The 22,471-nt window shown below is 38.2% G+C and overlaps 1 protein-coding gene across 1 annotated transcript; it reads right to left on the minus strand.

Annotated features, from left to right (window-relative positions):
- Positions 1 to 505: 505 nt before the first annotated feature.
- On the minus strand, positions 506 to 14,628 carry LOC144433058 (2-Hydroxyacid oxidase 1-like). The gene is made up of 10 exons (XM_078121370.1): positions 14,537 to 14,628; positions 12,414 to 12,549; positions 9,642 to 9,826; positions 7,246 to 7,392; positions 6,474 to 6,625; positions 4,676 to 4,980; positions 3,835 to 4,014; positions 3,024 to 3,182; positions 1,814 to 1,883; positions 506 to 606 (listed from the first exon to the last, which is right to left on the minus strand). Exons 3-10 carry the CDS (start codon positions 9,737 to 9,739, stop codon positions 506 to 508), a joined length of 1,212 nt encoding a protein of 403 aa, XP_077977496.1. The 5' UTR covers positions 9,740 to 9,826; positions 12,414 to 12,549; positions 14,537 to 14,628.
- Between the last annotated feature and the right edge of the window lie 7,843 nt (positions 14,629 to 22,471).

Raw genomic sequence — 22,471 nt, forward strand, 5'->3', positions numbered from 1 at the left:
TGAAAATCGTCGTCAAGAAGGAAGATCAAATTTTCTATTACTAAAAAAACACAGACTTGAGTTTGACATTGTGTTCGGGTTTCCGCTATGACGCATGTCCAGTACAATTGTAGCATCAACGATGTGATACAGATTTGGTGACGGCCGTGCCTTCGAAACAACAGCCTTTGGTCAAGTACAGGGAGGAGACAGGTAATGATTCGCACAACCAAAGACAGAAAGAGAAAGGGGTTTTGAATCGGAATAAACTACACAGTCTATATTATTTTGGTATCAATTAACATATAGTATATATATGCAAGTAGTCTAATCATTGTTTGTGAAATTTGATGGAAAATATAAAAAAATGTATTAAATGTACATACAGACACAGACAAACACACAAATAAAGATAAAATTGAGAGAAAAGAAAATCACACACACAAAAAAAAATACTTTTGAAATCGACGTTTCCCGAAAGATGTAATGCTGGCTATTTAACTTGAACATTATCTTCTTCAGATATTTATTGTAATTCTTTGCATTTGCGTTCAAGGTTTCCCTGGTAACGTTGCTGATGAACGTCCTTAAGGATGGATCGGTTGATATCTGCGACGCTCGAACATCCTATAAGAGATCGAAGATTGAAAAAACTGAAAATAACGCCTTCCAAAAAAAGGTGAAATGCTGTTGTTTATACAACTTCTACAAGAGTTCTCACCATTTTACATTTGAAAGCATGTAGCGAGTGCGTGAAAATATAATCAAAGTAATTGCTAGTGTGGATACCAATATTTCAGCTGTATATCTTACAGTGTCTTATCACAGTTTAAGGAAGAGTATTATTACTGAACTTGTAATATAGTAATTGTAACATTTTACCATAAGTATGTATGTATGTATGTATGTATGTATGTATGTATGTATGTATGCATGTATTATGCATGTATGCATGTATGTATGTATGTATGTATGTATGTATGTATGTATGTATGTATGTATGTATGTATGTATGTATGTATGTATTTATTATGTATGTATGTATGTATGTATGTATATATGTATGTATGTATGTATGTATGTATGTATGTATGCATGTATGTATGTATGCATGTATGCATGTATGTATGTGTATGTATGTATGTATGTATGTATGTATGTATGTATGTATGTATGTATGCATGTATGCATGTATGCATGTATGTATGTATGTGTGTGTGTATGTATGGATGTATGTATGCATACATGCATGCATGCATGTATGTATGTATGTATGTATGTATGTATGTATGTATGTATGTATGTATGTATGTATGCATGTATGCATGTATGTATGCATGTATGTATGTATGTATGTATGTATGTATGTAAGTTCGTATGTATGTATGTATGTATGTATGTATGTATGTATGTATGTATATGTATGTATGTATGTACTTATACATATATGTATGTATGTATGTATGTATGTATGTATGTATGTATGTATGTATGTATGTATGTATGTCTTACGACGAGAAAGGACAAATAAAGGAAATTGGCTGGCCACTGTAATGATTCACATATATCATATACATATGATTGGTTTCTCCGTGCTAAGAATAGCGGCAGTCGTGTATTGTACATTTAGTGATATGTATAATGATATTCATGGACATGGTCAGTAGTTCAATGTAAGATAAAAAAAACAACTAAATTCTTATACTTCAGCCTCAGACCCCCCACCCCGCCTCTTATTTACCAAATTTGATAATTGCCCCATACCAGACTTGTATCAATTTCAAATCGTTATGTAGTGTTATGAATATAAAGCCAGTATGTAGTGACTACTCACCTGTGCACTGCATAACTCGTTCTAGATCTTCTCGTAATAGTGTGAGGACTTGTTTAGCACCATCTTCTCCCTAGTATAATGATAGTAATAGAAAATGTTATCACATTTGAAGCATGTTTTTTAAACTAAGATTTTGGTTGAGATTTATAAAGTGACACTTTATTAAATATTATAATTCTTATTGAATTCCCAGGAAATTGACCGTATCAATGTGTACGGATCAATAAAGATTAGGCGAGGGAGAAAGAGGGGATCGGATAGATGGAGGGACAGATGGGTGGAGGTATGAATGGAGGGATGGATGGGTAGATGGATGGATGGATGGAGGGACGGAGGGAGGGAAGGGATGGATGGAGGGATGGAAGGTGGAGGGATGGATGGATGGGTCCAGGGATGGATAGATGGATGGTGTCATGGACGGGAGGGAGGATGGTTGGTTGGATGATGGTTGAATGGATGTCTCTGTGTGTGTGTGTGTCTTTAAAGAAAGGAATATGTGGTTGGAGGGATGTGGTCTGTAACAGATTGTTAAGTGGGGAGGAGGGGGGAGGGGTTAGAGAAGTGGATGAATTAATGCCATATATAGTTGAATAACATATTACAGCTGTTTTCCCTAGACCGAGTCAAAAGCAATGAATACACTATCAAGATCGGTGAGCCTGATCACTAGGTTTCATATTGAGATGGACACCATAAAAATAGCACAGACACATCACTTACAATATGTGGGCTCTGTATTTAGTTAATGATATAAACAGTAATAGCATGCACACTGAGACACAGGGTACAAATCATTTGAAGTTCAAACACAATCCTTGGTCACCAGTCAGTGAAAGTTTGTAGAATATATTAAAGTGTAGACACATACTCTTCCGATATTACCTAAAAATGTAAGCAGTTATCCTGTATTTGTTTTTTCAATGATTTTCGTTCTATATTTTGTCAAATCAGCTGTAAACTGTCAGATTCTACCAACTTTCACTGGCCATGGATTTTGTTTCAACTTCAACAGATTATACCTTGTGTAGTAGTATGCATGCTGTTACTGTTTATATCATTAACTAAATACAGAGCCCACACGGTGTCAGTGATGTTTGTGTGTTATCATTTTGATGTCTATCTCAGCCTGAAACCTTATTGTCAGGCTCACTGATCTTGATAGTTCATTTAATAGTTTTGACTCGGTCTACGGAAAACAGCTGTAATATACCTTGTAGGTGAGTCCATACAAAATTGGTCGTCCAACAAAACATGCTTTAGCACCTAGTGCCAGGGCTTTAATAGCATCAGTACCACTACGTATACCACTATCCATATACACCTCAACTTTATCACCCACAGCTTCTACGATTTCAGGCAACGATTCGAGCTGAGGAGAAAAAGACAATTAGAATCTCACATAGATAAGCTTACTATTATCTTGTTTACAATATGTTTAATATTATCTACATATATGTGATAACATCATTCATTCGTTTGTTAACGAAAAGTTAACGGTATACTCATTTCACTGAGGGTAGCCATGTTGCCTAGTTTCATAGCCATAGAACTTAACGTCGTCTAAATGTGAACTTGAACGTGTAGAGTCGTGATAGTCGAATGCTTTTAGAGTAGTCGGCTTGGCCTCTAGATATATTTCTATATATTAATATGTTATTCATTTCTATAGATATATTTTCGACTGACTGCTCGCAGACTCATTAATAATAGTTCGGTCATTAGCGGCGCTATACACAACCTTGGGAAATAGACCACTCACATTTGTCTATAATACGTTCTGAGGTGAGATTTACAATGGTTTACTAGATGTTACCTTAGCAAGCTTAAGACAACAAGGATTAAGGGTATATGCTTTTATCCAATGTTTATGTATTTAAGACGGGGGGGGGGGGTCAGAGCTGCATAGCCTTTGGCGTAGGAAAAAGTAGAGGATCTCATTTTATTAACGTTAACAGCAAACAAAAAATTATACAAATGTGGCAGCACGTCCGAGGTAATATGTGTTTGAATTGAATACATACGGTTGGTTGCAAAGACTCCATCATTCTTCCTCCATGGTTAGACACAAGGATGGCCTTAGCACCATACTTTACAGCCAAGTGTGCATCCTCAGCTGTCAGGATACCCTTCAAAATAACTGGTAGTGTCGTCTTCTCAGTCACATGTTTGATATCGTCCCAACTCGCTTGCTCTGCAACATTCTGTGAGGAGAGTACAAATCAAGACCAAAATGAGAGAGAGAGAGAGAGAGAGAGAGAGAGAGAGAGAGAGAGAGAGAGAGAGAGAGAGAGAGAGAGAGAGAGAGAGAGAGAGAGAGAGAGAGAGAGAGAGAGAGAGAGAGAGAGAGAGAGGAGGCATGGAGAGAGTTAACAGGCTGTCGTCATCGCTCATTAATATTCATTTGGTACAGCTGTGAACCGTACCAGTACAGTCTGCTGAGACTAAAATCACCTGGGGACGCGACAACGTCATCACATCTATGTGAACGCTGTAGGGGAAGCACATAATTATGTGTGATAGTAAGGACATAATGTGTGAAGATAACATACTGTAAAATCGGAACACAGTCGTCAGGAACTACACTTGGTCTAATTGCTTATAGTAGACATTTGAATGAAATCAGTTCAGTCGCTCTGTGTATGTCTTAGTACTAGACTATATATGTGTTGCTATTGTGTCACTCCGTGGGGATGACTGAGGTCGGCATTGATAAGGATCTCATATCTAATTGTTGTAACCGTATGTATGCCCAGTAAAGTGTATAAGGTATTACGATTTCTGTAGAAAATGCATGTTCGCAGTTACCCATGAGCTAGTTACAAGTACGATGACTACGGTGGGCACTATTTTGTGTACACTAACCTGGGAGTATGCTTTTACGAAACTTTCACCTTCAAAGTTTCCTTGTCTCGTTTTCATTAGATATTTAAATATCATATTCTTCCAATCAGAATGCACAAATCGTTTCCAGTGACAATCAACAGTTACGACTAAAGCTCTGTATCCAGCATCCTCTGCGCGTCTGATCAGCGCCTCCAGCTTACTTCTATCTTTGCATATGTAGACTTGAAGCCACTTAAGTCCGTGTGGGTTAGTTTCGGCTATTTTCTCCATACTGCTTTCGGAGTACATGGGTACTATGTCACATATTTTGTGTTCTCCCGCAGCTACAGGAACGAAATGTATTCAAAATTAATAGAAATACAATCAAAATGAAGTGGTTGGTGTTAAAAGAAACTAACACAGCTTATCGTAAAAAAATCAGCTGCACCTCTAGCTGATCTAGTCACACCAAAGGCCGGCGGTTACACAGGGAACCTTGAACACCCTGTAACATTCACATACCTAGGACAGGGTTGTGCACACAGCTGTACCAGCTCGGTGGAGCCATGGGGACTCTACCAGCTGTGTGCACAATATCCCTGTAACAGCTCTGGCCAACACACTATGTGTAAAATACCCAGATTTGACAGATGTGTATGCCAACGTCAATGTAACATAGATGTGAAAAATAGCAATGCAGAATAGGATTTTACAACATTCATGTACAAGAGCTTTTTTCCCACAGCCATGTAACAGCTATGTTAGCATAGCTGTAACATAGGTATTTCCCACAGCCATATACCAGCTATGTGAACAATGCTAGTCAGATATGAACAAAAGGGTTGCTAGAGGGTATTATTCCACCATAGCTGTTACGTGTATGTGCACAACTGTGTGCTAGGTGTGCAGTATACAGCTATGGACATCAGGCACATTTTTCACAACCTTGTACCAGGGCTGTGAGGCACACAACTGGTACATAACTGTGCTCTTCTTCCCAGCACTAGGATGTGCAAGGTTCCCTGTGTATTCTTAAATCAAGAGTCGAATTATGTTATACTATTTAAATAAATGAAAAAGAAAATAATTCTCTTTGCCATTTTCTCAAAAATAACATATTTCTTGTTAACGTCTCAATAACACATTGCCAATTTCAATAAAATATTGAAAAAACAATTCCTCAGCCATGGTCGTACTGAGGGCCCAGTGTTAAAAGTGTGTTTTGTGTTCCCTCAGTTTTTTTTATCAATTTGAAAATGGCATATTTGTTACTGGGCCCTTCGGCACCAGTCCGTTCAAATGGCTTAAGTATACCTAATGGATATGTGCTTCATTTCCAAATTTCTGACTGAAAAATTGAAAAGTTTAAACAGGATGGGTCGGTGACGCTTTCAATTTTTGAATTTCTGGACGATAATTTTCGTTTTTGCGAATCACCACCTTACCATCAGTGACGTTGTGATATTGCCGTACATAGCGTCGAGTTGTTTAATTATTTCGCTGGATTGAAGAAATATATGGGATAATATGCTCGGACATGAGAAGCGTAAACATAAAAAGGGCCGCCCCTGCTCTGCCATCCGGTGTGTAAACAACCTTATGAGCATACTGTATCTCAGATCTGGTTAATAAAAATTGATTTGTCTATCTCTTGATTTTATTCTCCTTTTCAAGGTAACATTGTTGTATTGAGTAAGCAGATTGCAGATTAGATTACGGCACTTGTAACACTAAAGGTGAATATATATATATATATATATATATATATATATATATATATATATATATATATATATATATATATATATATATATATATATATATATTACGACCTTACCTCGTGCTGAACATAGATCGCCTTGACTACATGCCCAACCTTTTCTCAACACTGGACTGATACCAATCGGCATATCTACTGTGTGGCCCAGGAGAGTAGTAGATAAGTCCGGAGACTTGATATTTGACAAGACTCTTTGTCGAAGACGGTATCTGTACATATAAGAAACAGCTCTATTATTTAAATATAGGTATCAAATGTACGCATATGTGAGTTTCAGGCATTATTTTCGCTTGATAGATTATCAACAGATATTGATAAGCCATGCCAAACCATATGGTCTGGGACTCAAGTAAAGATTATAAGCAATTTTCGCGGTCAGAAAGAAATGGGATGAAATGGATTTTTCCATTAATACTATAAATCAAGGCATTTTATCTCAAACAAATCAATTCATGATCATGGGGCTATTTGATTGATCCTCTCCACGTTCATTTATTTGTAAACGTATGACCAGTCTGATTTATACATACACGCGCACCTCAAGTGAATATATACTATGCCAAAATCTGTTGATATTTTTTATGTACGGTATTATTGTACACTTGGAAGGGGTGGGGGAGCGGTACGGTGGCGGTGGAAACTGTTTCGGAGCAGAAATTTGCATGACTTAGAAAATATCTTTTCCCAAAGTGAACTCTGAATCATGCAAATACACCAAATTCAATGTATTGGTTTGAGATTGAATTTGGGTAATAAGAGCTTATACAGTGATCGTGACGCGACGAATGCCTATACGACGACAACGGAGCACTAACTACGAGTATCTTACCTGTTAAATGCCGTCGTATTTTCTCTTTGCGTACTTTGGTTACCAGCTCCATCGGTAAAGTAGTCAAATTTATGTTTGGGCAATCGTCTCCTAGCATGCTCTTCATACTCGTTCAACGTGAATAATCCAGTTTTCATGTGACGGGCCCTTGGAGTTAAATTTGATGAAGATGTTGTATTGTTAGACAGGACGTTGAGCCAGGTCATAATGGGAAGTGTGGGGTAGAATGACGAAGTTTTCGGTAAAGTGTGCGTGTATGAGATAGAGACATAGAAACAAAGCGACAGAGACATAGACAGAGAGAGCGAGAGAGAGAGAGAGAGAGAGAGAGAGAGAGACAGACAGACAGACAGACAGAGAGGGAGGGGGGGGGCATGGAGGGAGGGGGAGACAGAGGGAGAGCACATGTAAATAAGTATTCGAACAAAAGGAGATGGCCATAAAGAAGAACAAGAACCAGATCTTCTAAAATCTTCACATACAGAGGTTCACGGGGCAAATTGACCACTTAACGATTGGCTAAATTTTCACTAGGTTTTCCCATAATTAATGGATCATAGTTTATTTAAACTTTTTACCAGAAAAGGTTCAGTTCTCATAATCAGGTGACTTGCCAGTCAAGTAATAGTCGCTGCTGGTAAAATATATACTACCTAGACAACACTGTGCAAACAGTATGAATATTCAGTCTCGACGTTTTCTCCATTAACAAATTTTAAACCCGTGAGGGCGCTGATGATGTTGATCGTCAACTGATCATACAGCAAATATGATACAATGAGTCGGGAATACGTAGTTTCAACTACAGCTGTTGGGATTTTCGAAATATTAGTTGGAAATACAAGGATTGTAAAGTTAAGACATTACAAATTACCTATGCTATTTTGTGGTATTTTGACATTACAACGCATATATCATGTTATTTCAATATTAGCACTTCAAAAAAAGTACCATTCATATAGGCTGTTTACACTACATCTCGATCTGCTTGATTTTGTTACACTTTCACACAAACCACTTGTATTTCTAGCAACGGCAAGCGATTAATGTGGTTTGGAAGTTGTACCCTCAAACTTATTGGTTTGAAAAAAAAATGCACTCCAACAGATTGGTCAATGATAACGTTCGTCAGCCTACTATTCAAATTATTAAGTCATTATGTAAATGTATCCTCGTTGAGATGAGCCCATGACCGATATTATTTATAGCTAATATTATGTAAATATCTACAGACAGGTTTACATGCTGATATTATAATAAACTACCATTGGGCATCACTTAAATTATTCCTTTGCCGCCGTTACTAGTATTACAAGCACGGTTAGTGAGACAGCGAAGTAAAACACAGATAAACGGGTCATGTTCATTGCGAATAAAAAAAACTACCAATCATTCAATTTATAAAAAAATTCAATACGACGTAAAGTTCAGAGGCGCTGTACATTAAGGAGATTCTGGAGACTATATAGGTCTTTCAGTTCTATCTGAAGACATTGGCTGAAGACAGGGTTTTGCCATTAAATAGTAGAAGTGTATTCCAATGACGGGGCCAAACACGAGAAAGTACGCCCACTGTATGCCACTACATATTTGCTACATGATTGGAGTGTCCGGCGAGTTGGCTTCTGTGAATTTGATTCGTGCTAGATGCAGTCACTGAACTTCCGCATGTGTATAAATACAAAAGCGTAGTTTAACTAGTCACATGTTTATCCGCCCTTCAAGATCTTCTATGGTCATGTGACAATGGTATTAGTCCACCCCACCCCCGTACGATAGTCTACACCGACTTGTTACACGTGATAGCCTAGTTATGGCACGGATTAATATTGAAAAAAGTCGTCCTCTTTTCTAAAGTAAGATTTAAATTCACTAAGATTGAGGTACTATTCAAATAGTTTTAGCATTGGCTCTTATCAGTTGAATGACGAGAGAACTATAGCGGGTATTGACGTATTGTGATCAGTTACGTGACGAGTGTAAAGTGTCAGAGAAAACATTAATGAGAACATGTTGTCTGAGTGTACTACAAGTTACAATTTAGCTAGTTGACGATATCATTTTTAGTTCATGAGACCCGATCGACGCCTTCATCGCTTCCTTACCTCCAATCGCATAGAAGATATATTACGACATAATTGTTTAATGATATAAATGTAAACACTTTCTTAAAGTAAGAGATGGGACAATAAAGGCCAGTCAAAAGGAGACCATTCTCGTTTGGAGTGGTAACTGGCGAACCGTTATAAATCTATGTCTGTTCAGCTATTCCTGGCAGGGTGCTCGAGTGATCTTGGTACGAGTGGAACTTGCTAGCGTGTAGCTAGCTGAATATCACCTGCAACGTTTTAAAGCGTGACAGTTACAAGCAAAACTAGAATGTTTATTTTACTCACATCATCTTGGACATCATCTGTTTCTTCTTCCATTTGATGGCCAAATGAATGGCCAGAACCAGAGTAACAGTCACACCTATACACAGTATAATATTCATTGCAATTTATTACCACTAGATGGCGCCCTTGTCAGTTATCACAGTTCTTATTTAAAACACCATCATGTTGACGAGGATTGTTTCATACTGAAAAATATAACGAATTTACGAAAACAATTTTTTTGGGGGGATATTGAGATAAAATAATCGGGAGTAGTAAAGTCAAAGAGGATAAAGTATTTACATAATTATATCAAAACACAAGAAAATACACTTGATATACATATGTCAACTTAATAAATAAACAAATAACAACACAAACAGCATAATAAAATCTTACCGTAACGAAAACATTATAGGAGGAATGCAAGAACAAGACATGCATGATACCAGTGCATACATAAAGTAATGTACAAATTAGGTAATGTACAAATTGGGTAATGTATAAACTAGGTAATGTACAAATAGGGTAATGTATAAACTTAGCAATGTATAAACTTGGCAATGTATAAACTAGGTAATGTACACACTAGGAAATGTGCAAACTAGGTAATGTACACATTAGTTAATGTACACACTAAGTAATGTACACATTAGGCAATATACAAATTAGGTAATGTACACACTGGGTAACGTACAAACTAGGTAATGTACACATTAGGTAATGTGCACACTAAATAATGTACACAGGCAATGTACAAATTAAGTAATGTACATATTAGGTTATGTACACACTATAGGTAATGTACACACTAGGTAATGTACAAATTAGTTAATACACACATTAGGTAATGTACACATTAGGTAATGTACAAACTAGGTAAAATGTACTAACTAGGCAATGTGCAGATTAGGCAAATGTACAAATTACTATGCACGCAAGTCGCGTGACCAACACGTTGACGAATATAGACAGTTTTACGGCTCGAGTGCAATTCAGGTCGAACATTCCGTAGTCAGTTAATTTGTTGTTTGTATCGAAATAGTTTGAAAGTTCGTCTACCTGTTCAGTGACCCTTTCAGTAGGTCTACGCATGCGTACAAGTGATTCCAACTTTAACATTCCTACTTTGGTAAGGACTACTTGCCTGAAGTATTATAACCGTACGACACACAATAACAAGCGTCGTGTCAATCAATGCATAGATAATATGAAAGCCCATAGTCCTTGCACACGGAGTAAGTGGGGACTCGATTCTGACAAATGTGCCTCTCCTTCCAGGGACAATGTCAGATTCGAGTACCGTACACGAAGCAGGACTAGATAGCCCCATTGCTACCATATATTTATATCTTTACGAAATACTGAGAACACCTCGCGAATTAAAAGGAGGGCATGCATATAAAACAAAATAATGTGTTTTCCAACTACTAGACATATTGAAGTATTTCTACTTGCAGTAAATTAACTTTATTCAATTACTACGCGGTCAGGGACAAATGTGAGTCACGGGTGATGTTCCCGAGCATATCGTTAGTTCTTAATAACGATTATTGATCATCGTCCAGGGTTGCAAACAATGCTAATATATAATTGATATTTCTAACTCACCTGGAATCGTTAATCATCATGTTAACAGTTGCAGGAGATTCTAATATGTTTTTCAGGATAGGCTTGTAAGAGAAATAACTTAGTTTATCTAACTTTAGTGCGATATATAACAGGTTGTTGTAGACGTAAGCTGAACTTAAGGGCACCAAGTACTTTATTTCGAAACCATTTACATTATTTTGGTTCAGTTGTACTAACAGTTTAAAGAGGGATATTTTAGTGGAATGGTACCGTTAATCTCTCTGTAGAGATGATATATTATATGTTCGCGAAGTGGCTGCAAATTTTACCAACTTTTTACTTATTTACATTTCGCAGAATATAACTGGACCAGGTGTTCACAACGCCCACCCTATTTCAAATTTAATAAAAGTGTCAACGTCATACAATGTCGTTTACCGCGAATAGTTTACTAGTATATACAGGGGGAATCTCACTGCTTTTTTCTGCGATCTATAATTCCGATATGTAAATATCAACAACAATGTTTATAGTAATATCTGATACAGCCAAGTTTACCCCGCCTCGCCAAAACAGTGCGTCTCACAAACGTATTTTCTTTTTACCTTGGTTCATGCAGTATCGAAAGATAAGGACTACACTTTCAGACTTGTCGACTGTTCACAAATGAAAATAAATACAATGATCGATACACTGTTACTATCCATCGCATCGTACATAAAGTACATTGACTACATTATATACATTTTCACCGGTCTCCAGTGGTAACAATTCGCTACAATTACTTGTATTTAGTGAACATTTGTAAAGTTACAACCAGGGAGTTAGAATCGACATGTCTGAAGTATTTTCCTATCAGTATTGAATGAAGTAGCATAACAAAAATACAATCTTGACACACCGTGGCTGTTTCGATGAGGTTAGGTAAAATCGGCTGTAGTGTTGTTCTCTGTCGTAACATCAAATCTTATCCGTTGTGGTCGTCGAAATTAATTATTTTAATACCAATTAAAAATTACACAACTAAAAAAAGCGCAGTTTATGTTCGAACTTAACGTCCATTCGAGGTCCATCTAATATGGCATCTCTCTGTAATGCATCCATGTTTACAGCACACGACACAGCAAGTATATACAACACCAGTACTTGTACATAGATATGAAGTCGGACATTTTTTACAACTTAAAAGAACGTTAGATATTGATTGCGTGAAGTACTTACCCACAAACGTACACAATATTATTGGTTTATATCAGCGTGACGGATGAACTTGTACCTATATACTGGATAATATTTCTGTTTCCTGCACCGTAACTCTAGAAGGTGTGCAATAACTCTGTGTGGAACACCGGCAATGCTGTAAGTATATGAGATGGTAAATGTCCCGTAAGTTTTATTCCTGTCAATCTACCATGTAGTAATTATACGCACGTGGTACCACGGACCGACCAAAGCAAACATATATTAACGTTCCGAGCATAACTCCATTGAGCGTCGTGTTATCTTAATATGGGGCACTAAGCCCTCTGTGGAGTTTTCGAATTCTCTTTACTTAGTAAGATCCTATAAGACCAACATTTCATTTTGCACGTAACAATTCTACACTACTGCGTTTTATAAGCTTTCATCTTTATAGAGCACCCCATCGTTCAATTGTATCCATAGCCAATACAGAAATATTTAACCGAGCTAAAAACGGTGCAGAATATAAATATACCAGTGTCTATTTTTAAGTTAACCACTTATCTGGATAGATGATAGATAACACTAAATAGATGATATCGGAAACCTAATATAGTTTCTGATACTGAATTCGTCTGTACGCATAAGCTGATGACCTTGGAACACCTTGTTAATGTTCTATTAACGCATTTTAAAAGTCGTGTACAGGCTGAGCTGGGAACGCTGTATAGAGAGGCGTTAGAACACGATGGGAGAAGTTCTCCGCTGGTCTCCCATTTAACGCTTCCCCCAAACAAACATACACACACCAAACAAACAAACAAACAAACAAACAAACAAACAAATAATAAACAAACACTAACAATAAAAACCCAGTGGCATGTCAATCGGTAAGACAACACTGGGTTGCCAGAGGTTTGAGCACTCCCTAGGCCCCCATCATAACTTCACCCACCCACGGACGATTACCCCTTCCCGGAAGTACCGTTGGAGGGGGGGGGGGGGCACTGTGGTTCTAGCGGAGGATCAAGACGGAGCGGAACCGCTACAGTTGTTACAGTTAGGTCTGTTTTGGATTTTACGATTGGGTAGATGTTTTGAACTTGGGCCGCACACCTGATTTAACCCCCGTCTGAAAATTTGGGAACAACCCCCCCCCCCCTCCACCCGGGTGCTGTACCATTATCGATAACACCTTTTGACAAACATGTCTTTAAACGTGTGGTTATGACGATGGCGTTATTGAGGTGAATACGATTGAAATGATCAGTTTAATGCGTCATGCAGTACGTAGTTTCGAGCCTCGGTTTCGTCCAAAGTCTATCACTACCCGTTCATTTTCAGTGTATCGCTGCCAACGTTAACCATAAGAGTTTGCCTAAGCTGTGTCACTAGTTAACTTTGTTTATAGCAATTCTTTCTACAACAGTTACTATGCATGCACCTATGTAGGGACTAACTTTACTTGAAGTTACAGGTCGATTTCTCGACTCGTGTCTTTGAAGTTTGCTTTTGTTTTCTCGTGACCACAGCTTCGAACTGTACCGTTAAATATCCCCTATATTAGACCACACGACTACGTAGAGTGTACATGCACACACACAATACGACGCAGTTGAAAATATTGGTGACACTATATCAGTGAATCGGGACTATTTATTTGTAAGCTGTACTTAGCAACAGTACTTTCGGTCTTGTTTAGTCCACTTAATAACGTTGACATCTACTCTTTATACCAGGTCTTTTAGTGTGTTTGTTTATCCCCTTTTTAAAGCGTTTTTTTCAGACTGAATACAAAACACATACATGTATTTGCGTAGGACTGACGTAATTTACAACCGTCTGTTGGAATGTCAAGCATTCGCCCTAAATGTCACCTCAGAACTTGTAGCCCTCTCAAAGGAGTAAATGGTTAACACGCGTACGTACGTCCACAGAATTTGGGTCAATGCACCACCGTGGCACCTCCATGCACCCTATAGCTAGTATGTGAAAGATGTTTACGACGTCGTTGTTATTATTATGTCTATGTATAAGGTAGCAATCACTGTACATCTGAAAGTTGGATACTTTGTAATATATGACATGTACTCTTACTATATACACCAACATCACTGCCCTGGGTCAATCATGCACGTTGTAAAATAATAAATGCAACTTACCGATACGACGAACCGAATAACTAACTACAGACCTGGCGAGTCGTGCACCTTTGTGAAGTCAAGTGAAATGATCCAAAACGGTGTCTACACAATTCTACACTCTTACGAATGACACTTACACATAATAATAGCAGAGTGCGAGGACACTAGACATCGCAGTGTCTACTCAATTGTCACACTGCAAGGTCAGTTTACTAATTAACATGTTTACTTTTTATTTCAGGTAGACAAAAAAAACGAGTTAGCAAATTTATTATGCACTAAACACAGTTAATAAAAACTCGTATAAGATAATATCACCTTTACTGAGTCAACAAACACTCATATCTGTATGGATTGGCGACCTTAGACTACGACCCAAGTGTGAAACGCTGTTTAGGGAGTATTCAGTACTTACAGTGGGGGGGGGATCAAGCTCGGTCTGTGGCATAAAATGTGTCCCTCCTCCTAGTTCGCTGTGCTAAAAAGTGACCTTCCATAAATTCCTTTTCTAAAATATGACCCTCCCCCTGCTCGACTATTTCAATGGATGCAACATTTTTAACAGCGTCTCCCATGGCGTAATTGTTAGAGCTCAAGATTAGTAGTCAGGAGGTCCTGGATTATTCTAGTTCCTATACCTGTCAATGTTCTCTATGATCACTATCGTGGGTGGACACGATCGTATATAGTAATCGTAACGCGACTTGTCCAGGGTTCGAATCCCACTAGAGACCGGGAATTTTTCTGTAGTAAGATCACACCACAGTCACAGTTTCTGAAGGTGTTTGTTTCCCATTATTGCCACCACAGAGAGTTTGTGTTTGTACTAGAGTTTGGGATGTCATTGGCTGAACTGAAAGCCAAAACTTCAAAAGACTAGATGAGCGCACAACTGACAACATAAGGACCGAGGTCATCATCTCCACTCCACATTATCCCAAATATCTTGGCATGCTACCATGAGACCCACTCCTCTCCTCACACCATACCTAACAGTTAATTCACTGATATGCAATGATATTACTTTACAATGGTGGCAGTGGTGGCATATACCAGCAGTAGGACCGAGGTCAACATCTCCACTGCACCACATTATCCTTGGCATGCTATCCCTCTTTAATACTGTGAGACCCACTCACCTCACCCCACAACTAACAGTTCACTGCATTTCACTGATATGCTATGATATTACTTTACAATGGTGGCAATAGTGGCGGGACGGTGCTAGCAGTAGAATTTGGAAGTGGTGGCAGTGTTTGAATCATGCCAAAATCACAAAATAATGCAAAGTTGTAATTATAAAATGAGTGAAAGTAAAATGTGACCCTCCCTTATTTAACTTCCACTTTCTAAAATATGACCCTTATATAGTGGACCCCCTCAAATTTCACCCCCTAATTCCCCCATCCCCTTTGTAATAACTGAACGCTCCCTTACATACGTGTTACTGACCAGACTTTTGCCACCGTCACTCATGCCACTTAATGCCTTTGGCATATTGCATTCTGATACAAATGGACTTCATATAGGGTTCAATATTTATGTTATAACATCTTTACGAAGGGATCCGTCATTATTTATGGCCGGCGAGGGGTCGAAGGGATCGCAGCGGGGCGGGGTTGGGGGTTGTTCACTCAACAAATACTAAGCTAGAAGGGGGGGGGGAGGGGTTACACAAAAATGGCTGAAACCACACAGGAGGGCCAAGTCTGACCAAATAGGATCAACTCATCTAGAATAGCAGGGTGTATATTAGTTAGTGAAAGCATACCAGATACAGGGATGATCATTGGGGTCAGCGAGCATGTGATTGATCGATCGATCGATCGATTGATCGATCGATCGATTGATCGATCGATTGATTGGTTTATTATTTCGGTGAATGATTGACCAATTAAATGATCAGTTTTTGTGGTGCAATATAACCTATTTTGTGTGATATTGATCAATTGACTCATCATTGTTGGTGGCGTTGTCATTATAATACCACTTTTGATACATGATTCGCTAGCTATTCGCCCTATGAGGATCTGAGGGCGGTATTAAGCTTATTGTGATGAAAAATTAGTTTATTTAGGTGATAGAAGAGACATGTTCTTGTTGCTATAGTGATTTCCATTCAACAGCTAGTCATTATAGGCACTTTTCATATACATTCAATTCAACTAAACCTGTATATCTTTTTAATTGCGATGTCCATTTGCAATGACATTTAAATGCCAGCCTTTAATACCGCCCTCAGATCCTCATAGGGCGAATAGCTAGCGAATCATGTATCAAAAGTGGTATTATAATGACAACGGTTCGTTGTTGGTGGCGCTCTTTATACACACCAGGCGTGATTAAATCGAGCGGCTACCGGTACGCCAAAGCTTTCTGCTAATTATCGCAGCACGTCGATTATTTCGACTCAGATATTATTATATGCCTGATAAACTAATCCCATATTTATCATTATATACACAGTCCATTATATTCCGAGGGTTTGGCATCGAAGTACAGTATATGAAATTCATACATTTCATAAATTTACTATACTTCAGTGACGTCACGGTCAGAAGTATAGTTATATATAATAGAAACTACGTTGAATTGTTTGTTTACACACATCAACGTTAACCTTTACATATATCCGAGATTTCCAATATTTTGGGTGTTGTGGTTTCTTGGATGAACTTGGATGGATTTTTGAAGGTGATACTAAGATAACGAAATCAAACATTGTGAACGAAAACAAAGATATACTGTAGAAAGTGCTGAAATTTGATGAAAAAGATACACAACATGGATGAAATTCTCAAAAGAGTTTTCAATGATACAGTGTTGAATAATCCTTTTGTAATGTGAGAAACCAGTATGCTTAAGATATGCAGTAGTATTCGAGTAGTAGTGATCATGAGACATTGATCAGGCAGGCAGACAGACAGACAGACAGTCAGACGGACGGAAGGACGGACTAACGAATGAACGATCGGACAGAGAGACAGACAGTCAGACAGTCATACACGCAAAAACGGAGAGACTCCATGCCACTCAATGATATAGACCTACATACCAGAATCGGGTCATGCCCCTTTCCTAAAATAGCTTTAATTGTGTACCGATCTTAGCAAGCTCCCATCCTCAACAACTTTGCCATTGATTGTTATAAGTCTAGAAGATGACACCGGTAGAGCATAACTGCTTCCACCAACACCCTCTATTACACTGACTTCATACATGTAAATACCTCTATCACACTAGTAGAAAAAATAGTACAGTTTACGACACTTTCCGTACTATAGTTCAGATTGAGTTCAATTCTGTACTTTTATGCTGATGAGGTGGACGTTTCTGTACTTTCCCATTAGCGCCTGTCTAATCGGATTATACTCGATCTGAAAAATAGTTCAGATTGCGAGTCGGAAGTGATTTGAATACATTTGCATTTAGTTCAGAATATATTCATGAGTTCACCCCCATAACCGGGCAGTAAACAAATGAATATTCAAATCTATCTCGCCTGCATGTGATTCAAGGCGTGTACACTAATTGTTTGACCCACAGAAAACTAACAGTAACACTATTTAGTTAGTTAGTTGTCTGTGTTTGACCACATGAAGGCGGAGGGGGAGGGTGCAAAAGAAAAGGGTTACACACATGTACAGTGTATGATATGATGAGAGCTACATTTAATGTACATGTACATACGAACTGACATGTATACGTACATGTACAACTACGCTAGCATGTAAACGTTAGCAAAAACTCTTACTACTACCTCAGACCACTAAAATACTAGAGTGGTCTGAGCTACTACTACTTGCAAAAAGTATTTACAAGCATTTCCATGTAGGTCTCTCTCTCTCTCTCTCTCTCTCTCTCTCTCTCTCTCTCTCTCTCTCTCTCTCTCTCTCTCTCTCTCTCTCTCTCTCTCTCTCTCTCTCTCCCGTCTCCCCCTCTCTCTCGTCTCCGTATCGAAACTTATTCAGTCATAAAATCATCAGGTTTCTGACAATTTCCAATACCTGTTACAAGAAAGACTGCAGTACAAGAATATTTGGTTAGCTACATGTATTACATCTGATGCCTTATACGTGACACGCACGATAATTGTCCAGTTTGCATCAGAGGGTGTGCCTCGCCTTCTGTACATGTGCCGTACGTCTGGCTTGTCTGTCAGTGTCACATTTTGCTTCCCCTCTTCAGTTTTCTCAGATGTTTTAAGAATTTAAACATAGTCAGTGTCTGATCGACAAAAATTCTTTCCACTGAAGTTTAGAAAACATTTAGTGCAACTCTACGTAAACGTCATGTTGATGCATCATACATCATCATGAGACGTCACATTGACCTCACACTTCGCTTCGCGCTTCCTTCAACGTCCGGTCGTTATGAAACTAGTTCGAAGGCTTTCGCTAGCGATAGCGTGGCCAGTCTTGTTTTACTGCGTAATCGTCTAATGTTTTCCAAATAATTATGAATTAATTTATCTTTTTGTTTACACTTTGGGTATTTTACTTGCTATTAGAACTCCCGGGCAACTCATATTTAATTTTCCAACCTTAGAATTTGTTCAATGATCGTCAGGTTTGAGTACTTTCCTAAGCCGGTCCCACAACTGTTATACTTATAAGTTATAGCTGGGCGTTGTGACCGGTAACCGGCTATTATCTACATCACTGCCTACTAGGTACGTCAAAAACACACCGTTCGCACATGTGAGCCTGATTTTAGGCAAAATATCGGGCTATTAGAGTGCATACAGGCCCTTTTGTTCGCTTGTATTGTTTGCATTTGGTATTTGGCATTTCGCACGTTGTTTATTTGCACCATTCACAGTGTCTTATCATGCTTTGTGTAACTTGTAAGCCTAATCGACAACTGGGCCAACGGTTTTTACTAGACAAATTTGAAACAAATTTTGCGTCAGTTTGATGGTAAACCTGCTATATTGACTACCAAACTTAGTTAACCCCAGTTATTTTTACTCATGTTGCATCACCATATATTTAGAAAGAGTATATATGAAATATGAGAGCCATGTGAAACTTCTTCAGTGCAAAATGGGATGAAGATATGAGGGCAAAGTCAGTGCTCCTTATAGTCTCGCTGCCAGACTCGAGACTATCGTCCCTAATCTGTTTACCGAGCGGCGCAGCCGCGAGAAGAGCGGGACCAGTCCCCCTCTATTCTCGCGGCTGCGCCGCTCGGTAAACAGATTAGGGACGATAGTCTCGAGTCTGGCAGCGAGACTATGCTCCTTACAGCAGTTTGTTTTTCCCGCATATGCATACATTACCCATAATCCTTTTAAGTATTCTGCAGATATCTGTGCAATGTGCACTCATGACTCATGAAAATCTGGAATGCACTGATCGAAGCCAATTGTACAGTTATACTATAAAAACAGGAGTTATGAGTATAATTGAAATAAAACAAGAGAATAAGAGATGAGGGCCCTCAGAATCGTCACGTAGAGTGATATAACAGTTACATGGATGCCGGGCATGTACCCATAGGTACGGGCCCGGGGGGGGGGGGGTTCTGCATGCCGAACGTCATTAAGTATTTCCTTTACTTTGGTGCTCATGATCGTAATTTGGATGATGCCCAAGATATTTGAGGCGTGAATACCTGTTGTTCTTCTAAAGGCTTGTTTATTACTGTGAAGATCACACCCTAACACTTAATTGTTCTATAAACGACACATGGACAAGAATACTATTCCCATAGAGGTTAGTCTAGTTAATTCCTGATGGACCGTATTTCGTTCAGCGTTACGTTGTACATAACACGGTCAGTCAGAAACTATAGACGACATGGACGACATGGATGCCATATAATATTCCCAATAGTCACTCAATTTTACTTAGCTAGAAATAATGTCCACAGACTCAAATCTGTCAGCACGTCTCTACTGTGAGTTTGTTGACGCTATTGGCCGGTCAGGTTTGTTAAGAAGCTCCATACACTAGCAATATTTGTGGCCCAATTTTAAACTATTATTGGAAACGATTGTCATGTCATCTAAATCTGTATTACTATGCATCAAACGCGTAGAAATGGGAAACACGTTTAGTGGTGGCGGTATGTAGTGCATAATGAAAAGGCGTACTACGAACATTTATTTCAAAATGAGCCCTGTGATATTACAATCTACGTACGTCCTAACCATGTAGTTCATATCATAAGCCTGCTTATATACATACATATGTATCGAATACACTAGCTACACGTATAGCGTTTATGTACGTATTGATTGCAAGCACGGTAGATTTGAATATTCATTTGTTTACTGCCCGGTTATGGGGGTGAACTCATGAATATATTCTGAACTAAATGCAAATGTATTCAAATCACTTCCGACTCGCAATCTGAACTATTTTTCAGATCGAGTATAATCCGATTAGACAGGCGCTAATGGGAAAGTACAGAAACGTCCACCTCATCAGCATAAAAGTACAGAATTGAACTCAATCTGAACTATAGTACGGAAAGTGTCGTAAACTGTACTATTTTTTCTACTAGTGTCAGTCACATGACCAACGCCATTGACTCCATTGGCCACTGGCAACTAGGGAGAGGACCGGGGGGGGGGATTTAGGGGTTGGGTCACATATCGGCCCTCGGGGGAGGGCCATATTTTAGAAACTGGAAAGGGAAGGTTCACATTTTACCTTAACTCATTTTCATTTATAAATTTGAGTTATTTTGCTATTTTTGCAAGATCCTATCGCTGCCACCGGTTAAAAAGACTATTGATTATGAGATCGTATATTATTATAAGATGTAAGTTTGAATTGAATTGAATTTATTTTCACCGGAAACATAAGGTAATAACATTACAGAGAGGAAATACAAATACAATAAAAGAAAATGCTCTGGTGAGGACCATGGAAATAGTTTACTAGAAACTAATCTAGTCCATGGTCCTTATCCTGTCAAAATATAGAAGGTAAAGATACACGGCGTACTTATGATAAATAATTAATAATAACAAATAATATAGTAATAATCAATACACACATACATATTCACAAATCTATTATAGCACATGTACAGAAAAAGATATTTACATATTTACAGTACAAATTAGAATCAAGAAAAAAGGTGTGTCTTTATACATTTTTTAAATTCATGTCGCTTGTGTATATTCTTAAGTTTGTTTGGTAGGGAGTTCCAATGTTTGGGTAATGCATATTTGAAATTCTTTTGACAAATTGTAAGATTAACTTTTGGAATGGGAATGTTACAATTGAGGGCTGATCTGGTAGGGTAGCTATGGGATAGACGGTTAGTAATGTAGTGGTTAATATTATGAGCATAGCGGTTATTTTGTAAGTCATAGACAAACATGCATGTTTGGAATTTACACAGTTAATGGATATCTAGATCTAATATTCGGAGTTGATTGAAAAGGGGCGCAGAATGTGTTTGATAATCAGAGAAAGTGATAAGTCGAGCTAGTTTCTTTTGCAAGATTATAAGTGGTTCGAGTAATGTACGATAGGTGTTACCCCAAATTTCAAGACAGTAACTAAGATGGGGGAGGATTAAAGTGTTGTAAAGTAAAACAAGGGTGGATCTTGGGACATAATGGCGAATACAAGAGATGATTCCGATTTTGGGACTTATAGTTCGGGTTACTTTTTCGATGTGAGATTTCCAGGTGAGAGCTGGGTCGATGGAAATACCTAGATATGTGGCCGATGATACACACTTAATTGGTGTGTCGCTAATACTTAGGGTTCCCTCGATGTGAGATATCCTCTGGGGAGTTTTGATAATCATATAGTTAGTTTTGTCAACGTTATTGTTAATTTGTTAGCATTGCACCAGTCGTTAACTTTTTTTAAATGATCATTTATAACATTAAGATTGATATTATTAGTTTTCATGAATTTGAATAGGTTAGTGTCATCTGCAAATAAACGAAAATTGAAGGCGTCAGTAGATTTGTTAATGTCGTTA

The sequence above is a fragment of the Glandiceps talaboti genome, chromosome 3 (assembly GCF_964340395.1).
Source record: "Glandiceps talaboti chromosome 3, keGlaTala1.1, whole genome shotgun sequence".
Classification (NCBI taxonomy): Eukaryota; Metazoa; Hemichordata; class Enteropneusta; family Spengelidae; genus Glandiceps; species Glandiceps talaboti.